The sequence below is a fragment of the Ailuropoda melanoleuca genome, chromosome 11 (assembly GCF_002007445.2).
Source record: "Ailuropoda melanoleuca isolate Jingjing chromosome 11, ASM200744v2, whole genome shotgun sequence".
Lineage (NCBI taxonomy): Eukaryota > Metazoa > Chordata > Mammalia > Carnivora > Ursidae > Ailuropoda > Ailuropoda melanoleuca.
This window is the reverse complement of record NC_048228.1, coordinates 13948691-13962027: the sequence shown is the minus strand read 5'-3', so window position 1 is coordinate 13962027 and position 13337 is coordinate 13948691. Positions and strand designations below refer to the sequence as shown.

Sequence of the window (13337 nt, the reverse complement as noted above, 5' to 3'; positions counted from 1 at the left end):
GGAACCCTGTTTGTCCCCTATAGCTAAGAGTCTTTTACGGTTTGCCTCCCTCTCTGTTTTTATCTTATTTTTCCTTTCCTTCCCCTACGTTCGTCTGTTTTGTTTCTTACACTGCCCATGAGTGAAATCATATGGTATTTGTCTTTCTCTATTTCACTTACCATGAATGAAATAATCTCCCTCCACATCATTTCAAAGAGTAAGATTTCATTTTTTTGATGGCTGAGTAGCATCCGTCGTATTTATACACCACATCTTTATCCATTCATCTGTTGATGGACATCTGGGCTCTTTCCATATTTTAGCTATTGTGGACACTGCTGCTATAAACATTGGGGGGGTGTGCCCCTTTGCATCACTGTGCTTGTATCCTTTGGATAAATACCTAGAAGTGCAATTGCTAGGTTGTAGGGTAATTGTATTTTTAACTTTTTGAGGAACCTCCATACTATTTTCCAGAGCGGCTGTACCAGTTGGCGAGGATGAGGAGAAAGGAGCACTCCCTTAACACTTCTTGGTGGAAATGCAAATTGTTGCTTACTTATAAGTGTAAATCTTATCTTCTCTGTAACATCACTGGCCTGTAGCCTTCATGAATTTTCCTTGGCAATATGGCAAAACTCCCACTTGGAGTAATGGCACTAATGATTATCAATTTATTAATGAAAGTCTGATAGCTAACTTAATTTTCCCAGGAGAAAACAAATATTTTTTTCCTAAGAAATTGTTTTGTTCAGCTTGTTTTTTCATCTTGAATTTCACCTCTTTCCCAACTGAGAATTTCTAAAAATTCTGTATTAATTTTTGTTTCCCTTCACTGGAATTACTTTCCCCTTTCTTTATAAAAAAATTCAATTTTATGTCAGGTGGCAAAGTATGGAAATCTATTCTTTACTCAATATTTGTTGTTGGGTACCTTCAAAGTACAAGAAAGATGCAGAGATGCTGGTAGCTTAGGAGGGCTGTGTGATTATAACAGGTGTTCTTAGGGCCACAGGAGAATCAAATGTGTTTGAAGGCCTAGAATAGGAAAAAGAGAAACAGGGGTTTCAAGAAAGAGGGAATTATGATAGGACACAGTCTTCCCTTCATCACCCAAAGAATTTATAACTTATTCTAACAGATTGAGTAGAGCACCCCTAGAAACTACTCCTATTGGCTTGTATGCACGGGCGACAGAAAGAGTGTGAGCGAGCCCTTGTAGCTGAGGCAGTTGCTGACCATTTTATGCCTTTCCTCCTTGCGCTAGGCAGATAGATCAGTGAGACCAGAGAATTCCTGAATTTCAGAGAGTGGGTTGGTAAAGGGTGAAGCTTGTTTTTCTTTTTTTAAAATAATTTTTAAAAATTTATTTGTCAGAGAGATAGAAAGAGAGGGCATGAGTGGTGGGAACCTGCAGGCAGAGAGAGAAGCAGGCTCTCTGCTGAGCAGGGAGTCCAAAGTGGCACTCGATCCCAAGACGGGATTATGACCTAAGCCGAAGGCAGATGCCTAACCAACTGAGCCACCCAGGAGTCCCTGAGAAGCTTGTTTCTTACAGGCATATGTTAGATTGGTGTTAGATAAAGCCTAAAAACACTCCTATTGGGTAAGGGGAACAGTGATAAGAAGTGAAACACGGTTTTAAAAGTAATGAATATTGGAGATATAAAGGTTGAAAGCTATTGTGACAGTCTATGTCTATTGCTTCCCCCCTGCCATTTGGCCATGTAAATTTGTCCCTTACATGGCAATTTAGAAAGAGGAATCCTAAAAGTGCCGTTGGGATTGCTGTCTGATGATTGAGAAAGTCAACTTAGTTCCTGTATATTTTACACACATACACACACACACACACACACACACACTCTTAAAATGATGCAAGCCAGAGAGGAAAATCATGCATGCCATTTAATTAGATTTCTTTTAGTTTCAAATAATTACTCTGATTCCATTCATAACTTTTGTGAACGTTTATTTTGAAAAAGTGGTTCTTTCTTCTTTCTTTGCCAAGGCTGAGTATAGCTTACAATCAGAGACTATTCTAAGTTCAAAGAGTTTAATTTAATGTCATGTACCTTAAAAATAGAAAATCATATCCTGATATTTGCATATATCAAACGTAGGAATCCGTTTGCTGAGAAAGCAGCACAGCTAATGCAAGAATGTGAATTCAAGAGAGTTGTCAAATGCTTCCTTTTTCTACAAAAAGGGGTGATGTCTCCATGGATGGAATCTTGAGTGTATCAATCAGAGACTTCAGATGATCAATTATTGTTTGGAGAACATCTTGATGAAATGATCACCGATTAAACAGCAGTAAGCAAGAATTAATTCTCTATTGATTATTTCCATTTTGCTTTTCTTTAGCGGGTAAAAATTTTTCAAAAAGCAGTTTTATTCATTGTACCCAGTGGGGGATTACTTCTTTAAATAATCAGAAACTCTGGCTCCCCCTAGTGGTCAGGAGATCTAAACTGTTTTCCGTGAGCTTTCATTTCGTTTTTGTCTTTAGTTTTGTGAATTAGGCATAGCCTAAATATTCTGTTCCACGTGAAGAGGGCTTGTCTAGTGGCAAGACTAAATGGTGAATCAAAAATTCGGAATTTAATGATACCTCCACGCCTCTACATTACCAGTGCTGAAGCATGGCGGTATCGGGTTCTGTGAAGGCCTGACATCAGCTATGATCAGATGAACTCCAGGAATGTTAACAGTAAAAACCCAAACAAAAGCAAATCTGCCAGGTAAGGGAAATTTTACCTCTCATGCTTCTAGATAGCCCCTTTGATCCACTAAGAATGGCTTTAAGACCTTTTGCAATTAAAATTCAAAAAGAGAATTAAATGGAATAAATACCTGCTTTGAAACTAGACCCCTCTGGGCTTGAATCCAGCTCATGCCCTTTGGCAAGTATGGAACTCCTATGCCTTAGCTCCTCCTGCAACAGGAGACCAGTAATAATCACCCTCCATGGAGCTGTTAGGAACTGGAAGTGAGGAAGGTATGGAAAATGTTGCCCTCAGATTTGTAGCAAAGGATGTTAATACAAAGAAGACTCTTAATGAGAGGAGTCTCGGTTAAGGAAAGGACTTGATTAAATCACATTTTTTCAGCTAATATGACCACAGGTTAGCTTGCCTAAAGTCTCTCAAACCACTGGGCCCATTCTCCCTGCCTAAAATTCCCCTAATAATCACACAATACTCATACCTACTTGTTCATTCTTCTTTTTATTTTTACAAAGCATAGCAAAATGAGTAAACAACTGACAGGTGAAGAGTTTGCACAACAGAAGACCACCCTGACCATCTCTTGATTTTATGGGGATCATAGGTGGGGAAGGTGTTCCTTTAAAGTGATTTTGTCATAGAAGAGTCATCGGAAATGGTTCTTATGGTGGGGGAGAGGAAAGACAAGAAATCAACACTCACAATTATTTAAAAGGACTTAAAAGCTAAACATAATATACATAGTAACTCCTTTATCCTAGTACAAAAATAGTGCCAGAAACTATATATTTGTTCAAATATATTGAAAAAGGTATAAGAATACAAATAGATATCAACAGTGGCTAGTGACGATTCATAAGGTTTTCTTTTTTTTGAACTGTAATAGAAATTTATATTTCCAACTATTTACACTGCTTTCAACAACATTTATTAAGACACGTTTACACAGGCTTTTGAGAAACATATGGAAGGGTGAAGTGAGCTTTAATACTTTCTTCCTTGCCCCCTGTAGGGGAGCAGAAGGGGTCCAAAACTGTGCACAATTTAACAATCTAAAAGAACTCTGAGTAATCTCTACCTGGCTAGCATATGGAAAAAAACTCTATATAGTGGAATACATGACTCCTTACATAAGGTGTTCTTTAAGCTATCAATAGGCTAAATGATTCATACTTGTAAGAAGACAGGATATTCACTGACAATTCGAATTCTTAGTAAATTCCAGGTAAAGAAGGTCGTTGGGGGGAAAAAAAGAAGGTCCTTGGAGAACTGTATATAATACATATATTATAGATGACAATGCAAGTGATATAATGTATCCTATATTTTCAGGTTCAGTTGGCAGGATCAGAATCTGGTAAGTCTCTTATCTAGCCGTTTTTGCAGACTGTGGGCTCCTTGAGGTCACTGCTCTGTCTCCACGGTGGGGCACAGTGCCTGACAGGTCGCAGGGACTCAATAAAGGGTGGACTGTCGCATGTCTGGGACTGAGCAATTCAATTATACCACCTGATTTCAACTACAGTCGTTCACAGGAGAGGAACAGCAATTACACCTTTTCTTCCTCTCATCTTAAAATCAATCTTGTAAACAAAACAAAACAAAACAACAGCACTGCTTGTGATGACCTATCAAGTGTTAGGAGTAAAATCTGGTGAAAAACACAGAAATATTGAAAATCAAATTGGAGTAGGTCTAACATTTGTGCTCTATGCTGAAAGTAAAGGCACTTTACTGCTACGTAAGAATAGATCTTTGACCAGTTTCCTCCCAGAACCCAAGATTTCCAGTATATTTTCACACACTTTCTAATCTCAGTACTCTTATCTAAGGAAACTATTCTTCACAATTAAGAAATCAGTGGTGACAACATCACTTTCCAGAGTTTGTACCTTGAGGCAAGGTACTCAAAATCTCATACTCACTAGTGATCTGCATGAGAAACCAAATAAATGTATTGTCTTTTTTTCATTCTTCAAAGCATAGGAAGTGACATGTGGGATTAGATACCGTGCTCTGTAGCCCAATATCCCATTTCTGACAGTGGTCTCCAGGGCCCATTAGGGCTGACGCAGTGGCTGCCTTCTGTGACATCCTCCTTGAAGACAGAGGCTTGGCCCAAACAGAGGTTAAGTGACTCACACAAGTTCACACAGGACTGTGACTGGCGAGGGCCAATCCTGTGAAAAATATAAGGCCGGGCAATTTTATAGACATTTTTTAACAACTTAGTAAAATAGTGGGCACTTTTCGGGCTGAAAATTGAAATCAAGTGGCATGTCATTCAGCTATAACTATAACAACTTTAATCTAGAAAAAGAACAACTTCTTACCGGTTATGGGTAACATAAATATAGAGCAGGGGAAAAAGGACTATAAATATATTTTTTCCAACTTGGGAAGATACTGGAAAAAAAATATTCACATAAGAACAAAAGCTTTGATTTGTGCCCGTATACCAGATAATCTATGTATGGAATGATTTTCCTTAAAAGTAAAAATTATTTGAACCAACTAGTCCTTAAGAAGCACTCTTCTTCCGTAAGAACTAACACTTCCAATAATATAGGCATGGCACTACCCAACTTCTTTTAATTGCTAAACTAGTAAAGTAAAATAAACCATTATCTAAAGGTAAACCAAACAATTTCTAATCTACATATTATCTTCTTGCTTGTTAAAATGACACACAGACAAAACCTCCATACATCTCAGTGACCTATTAGATGGGTCTAGACAAACTACTGAAGTATATGATTACAGATTTTAGCATAACTGCTAAATCACAAGGTGTATGATAAAAGGTTACTAAAGACTGCTATTCTTGAAACAGTTTTTCTATACTAAGGAATTAACGTATGCATGCATAGGTGTATACCAGTATATAGATATGGCATTTTAGTGACAGCTTGTGTAATTTACACACCAGTGCCACCAAGAGGCAACTTTATAGATCTCACCTACATGACATCAAATAAAAATCAAGTAACATCCTGAAAATACAAGTATTACAACTATTATACAGACAGCAACAGTTGGTAAATTCCTAGACTAGCCTTTACCACTGTAAAGTAATGGCAATACAATTTGTTTTGCTTTTTTTTTTTTAACCTGAATGGTAAGAATAAAATCACATTATATAAGATTCACACTCAGAATTTTAAAAACGTAATGAATATGTTGAATTTTAGGCAGTTTAGGGAAAAAACAATATGAATGGGAAACAATGTGTTTAGTGGAAGTTCTTTGAGGATGCTGCACCGTGTCCCCAAGAGATTTTCTACCCAGTTTAGTGACGGAAACTCAGAAACTTTTTTTTGGTGGTTAACAAATCAGACAAACGCCTCTCTTCCTACTTTCCCTGAGTCTAAGCATTCCCACATGTTCGGGACAGATTTTCGCTTCCTGCTCGATTTGGTATCTACTCCTCCAATAATGAATAAATGTGTATTCAGGGTACACAGGATCAGTGGGAACCCACTCAAATGGGCTCAAATCTAAGACAATGTTAACATTTTCTAAATGTGCTAAAAGCTCTGAGAAGTAAATATGAATACTTATCAGCCCAGGGTCAGCATTCAGTGCACACACCCACACTTCTGTGACTCTGAGTCGATTAGTCCTATAAACTGAAATAGGGCGGTTACGTAGATGCAAACTCAGTACTCTTAAGTGTTATTCGGGCCTCAGCTTTCATACCTTCCCGCTCCCTCAATTTAATTTTTTTTTTTTTTAAAGATTTTATTTATTTATTCGACAGAGATAGAGACAGCCAGCGAGAGAGGGAACATAAGCAGGGGGAGTGGGAGAGGAAGAAGCAGGCTCACAGCAGAGTAGCCTGACGTGGGGCTCGATCCCATAACGCCGGGATCACGCCCTGAGCCGAAGGCAGACGCTTAACCGCTCTGCCACCCAGGCGCCCCCCTCAATTTAATTTTTGACCCCAGTATCAAGGATAGCTCTGTGCTATTTATACAATTAAAACTATTCTCTATATTTCCTTTGACAAAGAAAAACAATGATTCATTTTACCTTTTATCTGCAGTCATATCTCACCTCAGGTCAATGCTCCAATTATCACTTTTATTCTCAGTTCTGTCGAGACTTACACTGTTCACTTATAAACTATGATTTGTAAGGAAAACGATAAGGAAGTTATTTTAAAAAGGAAGTTCAATGTTCTAAACACTGACTCTCAGAAGAATCTTCCAACAGAATGTTTCCCTTCACTGACACATAGACATGGCCATTCCATTTCTCGATCACACCCATTCCTCAGCAAAGTCAATGACATGAAGTCTGTGAAATCAGTGTCTTCTCCTAAGGTTTCCCCCGCTCCATCAGATAGGGTAGACGGAAACGATTTTACGGGTAATTTTTGGATAGACGTATGTACTGAAATGAAAGAGTTCTCCCCTTCCTGCTCACTAACAAAAACAGCAAATCAATTAAACTATACCTTTTCTTTACAATACTGCCTGATAGTACTTGCCATTTGTTTCAGAGTTTTAACTTTTTTTGTTAAGGTAATACATTGTTGACAGATATTATCCTTTCCCCTTAAAATCCACTAGGCCAGCACTTTTCTCTTTCCTATGAAGGTTTTAAATGTCACAGAATACATTCAATTTGCTCCTAGACTATTTTTGAGAATGGAAAGATTCCAAACATTCTTTAAAAGATTGGCAATTCAGAAAACACAAAAACAATTATTTAAAATCCCCAAGCAAAAACCAAAAACCAAAACCCCCCAAGCCCCAAAAACAACAACAAAAAACAAGTCAGTGCAAGAATTTTCACTTGCACTTTGCAGTACACAAAATATCACAAACAGAGCTCTTATCTGTGTACTAGGAGTGAGTGGGTGTCGTTGAGAATCTCAGATCAGTGGCATGAAACAAATATACAGAAAATAGGTAAGAGTCCCCTAAAAACATTTCATGCTGTGCTCTTAAAAGTTGTGCAAAAATAAAAATACAGCAGTGGCAAAGTATACACTCGATCTGTACAGTGTATAGCAAAACTAGACATACTGCCGAATACACCGTCTGTAAACTTGAATTCGGCGCGAACGGGCCGCTCAGTTCCGCTTGGCCTGGCTGCTCTCCCCATTAATCAGCGTTTTCTCCTGCTGGTCTGCAAGAGCCTGCCATTTTTGCCTGTTCTTTCTGCAGCCGTCCAGCAAAGGGAAACAGTCCTCTGATACATGCGTCAGGGCCTTAAGAGGGAAAAAGAGAGCAAACAACTAGAAATCATCCAGAAGATAAGCCCTCTTCCCCAGGCCTATCACCAAGGGCCACAATCTACACTCATTTCACCAGCAGGCCCACTGTTGGGGTTTCACAAGGTGTGTGAACAAATATGCAGATCATTTATGATGGATTTCTCTTAATCTGTACAGACAAGGAGTATGTGCTGAGAGAGCATACACACACACTCAAAGTAACCTTACTGAGTTATGATAGAAACAGATCTGTACGGAACCCGCTTTGCGGGGAAACAATAAGTTTTGCTTTTGGGTAGTACAGATGGCTCTCCCGAAGTGTGACTGTATCAGGAATGGTGTAGTTTTGTGTTTTTCTATAAAATAGTTTTATACAATGTACTTAAATAGACTTGTATCCAAGATCATAATAAAGATTAATTTATAATTCTCCATGGTATTATTATATACCAATTATAGTACCACACGTATTTAGATACAAAAATGTTCACTGCAGGTTTCTTTGTAATAGAGAAACTCTGAAAATAACTTTAAATACCCACCAACAGGGTTGGGTATACTATGTTACTATTTTGCATCCTTTAAAAATATCACAGAAACACATGACATGGAAAAATATACATTATGATGTATTATGAACTACAAAAAGCAAATTTGTTAAGTGGAAGAATATGAAAATTTCATAAAGCATATACACGAATATATTCACAGTGGTTGCCTGAGTAGTGGAATTATGATTCTCTGAGTTTTCTACAATGAGAACATTATTATTTCTGTAATAACTAATAGTTAAGGTACGTATCGATATTACTGAGAATTTAACAGCAGATCCGAATGAAGTAAATCCTTGCACACATATGAAAAGTAGGATAAAACAGTTACCGAACTGTGAAGTGTCCGGATTAGAAGATTCTAGGGTTTCTTTGAGTCTTGACATTCTATGATAGCTCTATGATAAATGCGGTTTTCCTAAATAATTAAAACTTAAGAGAGTTTCCTATTTAAGCTTTAAAAACAAGGATATTGTCTACTTTCTGTACTTTGGGCATAAGCATCTAAACCAGCAAACTGGATGTTTTAGGGAGAATATCCTTACCTAAAAAATAAAAATCCCAAGCCAGCAGGTATAAGGAAGTGGGAACTTGTAATATTCGTCCAACTATCTCCTTTATATCCTCATAAAAATTTTAACGATATTAAAGCTGCACTATACAATGAGAAAAAGTTGCACAACTTTTTTCTTTATTTAGGCCTCAACTTAAAAGAATATGCTGACATAGAGTATTCACAGCATCCCTCCTGAAGGTAACACTGGCACATAATGCTTTTTAGTATTCCTACATCAGTCTGCTAGAGCCTAGCTCAGAGCAGGCACTCAACAGATACTTATACATTGAGGAAATAAAGTTTTTGAGAAAAATCCAATATAAAATGTGTTCCTTATTCAATGCAAACAGCATGTTCATCAGCAAAAAAAGAAAAGAAGAGAAAAGAAAAGAAAAGAAAAGCCTAGTGTTAATCGCTTCAATTTACTTGAGGTTTTAATTCATAACACAGTTCTTAAGTTTAGCAAGTCTAGTGTGTTCATATAAATACCTCATATAGTTGCAAGCAGATGGCATCTATGAACCCAACTTGCATACTTGGGATTTTGTTTTTCTTCTCCCTGTTCATTAGATCCTGAAAAGACAAACACAGAAACAGACAGACAGACAGACACACACACACACACACACACACACACATCTGCATTTACTTAAAGAACACAACGCAAGTTGTCTCCAATAACATGAATCACTGGGTTAGCTAAGGAAGGCCAGATACTTGCCTATCTGTCTCCTTCCCCCGCAAGTCTCCTGCACTCCCTGCCAGGACCGGGCTCGGGGAGGCCCCAATCCTCTCTGCCTTGTTCATCCTGGCTGACTTTTCCCACACTACCCTCGGAACTGATCACTAATCTAGAGTCAACCACTGACCCAGAACTGACCACCGACATGTATTTGGAGAACACACAGCTTTGAATCGTCTATTGATGTGGAGTCGCACAGCCTCAGCTTTGTGGAAGAAGCCACCGAGGCCACAGCTGATTACAATTCAGTTCATGCAGCGAGCCTTCTGAGTGACAGTTATGCAGATGTCACTCTGCTTACTCCCAGGAGGTCACGGCTGGAGCACCAGAAGAGCCCAGCACCGCCATGGTAAGCAATGAGTCTGTCTTAGTGCTTGTTTAAATGAAGCAAATTCCCCATTAGCTGGAATCCTCACTCTGCTACCCACCACTTTCGAAGAGGATTCTGCGCCCCTGCATGAGCCTACCATTACATTAGAGGACGCTGAGTCGTTGTGAAGGGCTAGTGAGACACGGGATGTGCCCAGCTGAGGCTGGAGAGCTGAGTGGACGGAACTGCACACAGAGGGGCGGTCATGACCATGTCCCATTTAATATGGGCTTAATAAATGTCCATTTGAATTGAAAAAAAGAAGACTCTATTCTTGGTTTTCAGGAAAAACTCATTCCAAAAAAGCCAGAAGTGGTTTGAGAAGAATCTTTTTCTTGTTTGTGAGATCCATACTCTATGTAAAAAAGGTGGTATGTAGCAAAAACCTTTAAAAAAATCTGTGCCCTTCAACACAGCAATTCTGGGAATTTATCCTAACAAGATAATGAAAAAGGCACAGAAAACGTTAGCAACATAGACATTTATCAAAGTGCTACTGGTCATAGTGAACATTGCAGACATGACACCAAAGGAAGTAGGCAAATTATAGTTCCGTCTATTTCATGTGCTCATTGTAAATAATACACAGAGAAGCATCTAGTAGGACGAAAATAGCTTACGATATTCAAATAGAAAAATTACAAAAAAGTAGGTACAATATGATGACCCATAGAGTCTTTTTGTCTTATTTGCTTATTTTTTTTTTTTTTTTTTTTAGGATTTTATTTATTTATTTGACAGAGAGAGAGTGAGCACAAGCAGGGGAAGCAGCAGAGGGAGAGGGAGAAGCAGGCTCCCCGCCGAGCAGGGAGCCTGATGCGGGACTCGATCCCAGGCAAAGCCAGACCGCTTAACGACTGAGCCCAAGGCAGATACTTAATGACTGAGCCACCCAGGTGTCCCTACTTATGTTTCCTGTAATAAACACGTATAATTCTTTTAATGAGAAAAATGTTTTAAAAACTAAAATGAAAATAGTGTTCCTAAGATCCCATAGAAAGTATAAGACGTCTACACTAAACAAGTGTCTTTGAATAATTCCTACCAACAAGGTCTCATACTTACAGCAGGCTCTATGTTGAGTTCTTTTCTCTCTCTGTCTCCTTGGTCAAAAAATTCAGTTGCTACAAGTTCTGCTATCTGAAATAAATAACCAATTAAGTTTTGGCAATTAAAAGCATTTAAGTCTGTAAAATAGAGACTTTGAATAAAGATAATAATATCCATCAAAGCTAGCTTTCAACCACATCAGTAAAATGATAATAAAACAATAATGGGTAATAGAAATTATATTTTGTTTGCTTTTAAATATGTGCCTAATCACAAAGGCTAGAGTTTATAACCTGTAATTAGGCGGAAAAAAGCAACACGTGGGGAAAAGGCAGTGTGTGCCCATCTGTATGCACGATCAATGAGGTATTTGTTAAGCACCTGTTATACCAGGTGCTGTGGAAAACAGTATCAACACAGGGGTGTATATGGTGATTGATGGATATGCCTTTTAAATTTATTTTAATCTACATGTTCCTCCTCTTTTCAAACATTTTCCTTTGGAGCCCTTGTTCCTTTAAATTGAGGTACTCAGAAAGCTCAATATGGGCACCAGTTTTATTCATTACCACCAGGTTGCTCATTATTTTTAAGCCCTTTTAGAGGATGGAGCTAGGATGCAACAGAAATTCATACAACATTTCAATTCAAATTCAGGACTGCGACATTTCTGCCCAACCTATCCGCCTTTATCTTTCTACTTACGCTGACGATCCTGGCTCTCAACAATATCAGTACAGTTTTGTATTTGCTTTTATCCCACATCATCTACAACAGTGACTGAATATCTATGCAAAATTACCACTAATAATAAGAGTACTGACAACAGTTTTAAAGCCTTTTTTTGGTAATTCCTGTTTGTTTTTAGGGTACATCCCACTAGAGATACATGGTCAAATTGTTGTTTTAATGTCACTTGGAATGAAATATTCCTTTCAGTATGGCTTTGCAACCAACATCAGGTTTGTTTCACTTTACTGTCAAGGCTTAGGAATACTTAAAATTCAATGTTACAATTTTAAAAATTATTTCCATGGTTCCAAAGTTACATCTACAAAACTAGTACACTCAGCAACTCTAGCTTCGATTTCTTTTCCCTAAGTCCCTCCTTCCCTTATTGGGAATCATTAGCTTTTTTGTGGTTAATCCTGGGTTTTAAAAATATGAAGCAAATATGTACATTTATTCATATTTTACCCTTTTCTTAGATAAATGGTACAGTATAATATACTTTTTTCTCTACCTTGCTTTTTTCACTTAAAAATACATCCTTGTAATCAGTCCATAGTAGTATACAAATAATCCTCATTTCTTTTTACAGCTGCGTAGAACTCATTGTGTGAATGTACTATAAATTATTCAATCAGTACCCTACTGATGAATATTTGGGTTACTTCCGGCCTTTGCCATTACAGAAAGTACTAAAGTGAATAGCCTGGTATAAACATCTTTTTATATTTTTTCCAGCATATCTTTGGGATAAAATTCCTAGAATTAATGGTACATGAATATGTATGTGTATTTATAAACTTCCAAAGAGTTATATTATTTTGCATTCCTTGTTTTTCCTCAACTTCCCCAACAGACTATATCCTAAAACCTTTGGATTTTGCCAACTCAACAAGTGAGAAATGGTATCTCAGTGTTGTTTTTTTTGATGAAGTAGAATTTACATACTTTGAATCGCACAGATCATGAGTTCACCGTATTGACGAATGCATATAACCATGTAACAAATACGCCGTCCAAGACACAGACTACGTTTATCGCCCTTATGACCCTTCTCAGTCAGTTCCTGCCCCTTCTTTCCTCCCTCCCCTCGCAATCACTATTTTATTTCTTTCACCAGAGATTAGTTTTGCCTAGTCTAGAACTTCATGTAAATGGAATCACAGGATGTATTCTTTCGTGTCCGGCTTCTTTTGCTCGGTATAGTGTGTATGAGACTCGTCCCTGTTGTTGCACGTGTCAGTGGTGAGTTTCTTTTTATTGCTGAGCGGTACCCCACTGTATAAAGAATATACTACAATATGTTTAGCTATCCTCCTGCTGATCGATGTTTGGGTTGTTACTGGTCCTGACTACAGTAATCTCCCTTACCCACAATTTTGCTGTCATGGTTTCAGTTACCTG

General features: G+C 37.9%; 1 protein-coding gene across 5 annotated transcripts in view; it reads right to left on the bottom strand.

The window, feature by feature from the left end:
• Window positions 1-7791: 7791 nt before the first annotated feature.
• The window catches only part of PDE5A (phosphodiesterase 5A), a 136443-nt gene continuing 130897 nt past the window's right edge, over window positions 7792-13337 (bottom strand). For all 5 annotated transcript variants that reach the window (XM_019808688.2, XM_019808690.2, XM_034671297.1 and 2 more), the window contains 3 exons: window positions 11220-11294; window positions 9532-9615; window positions 7792-7929 (listed from right to left, as the gene is read on the bottom strand). In XM_019808688.2, the coding sequence (XP_019664247.1) occupies window positions 7792-7929; window positions 9532-9615; window positions 11220-11294 (297 nt within the window). The remainder of the gene's footprint in view (window positions 7930-9531; window positions 9616-11219; window positions 11295-13337) is intronic.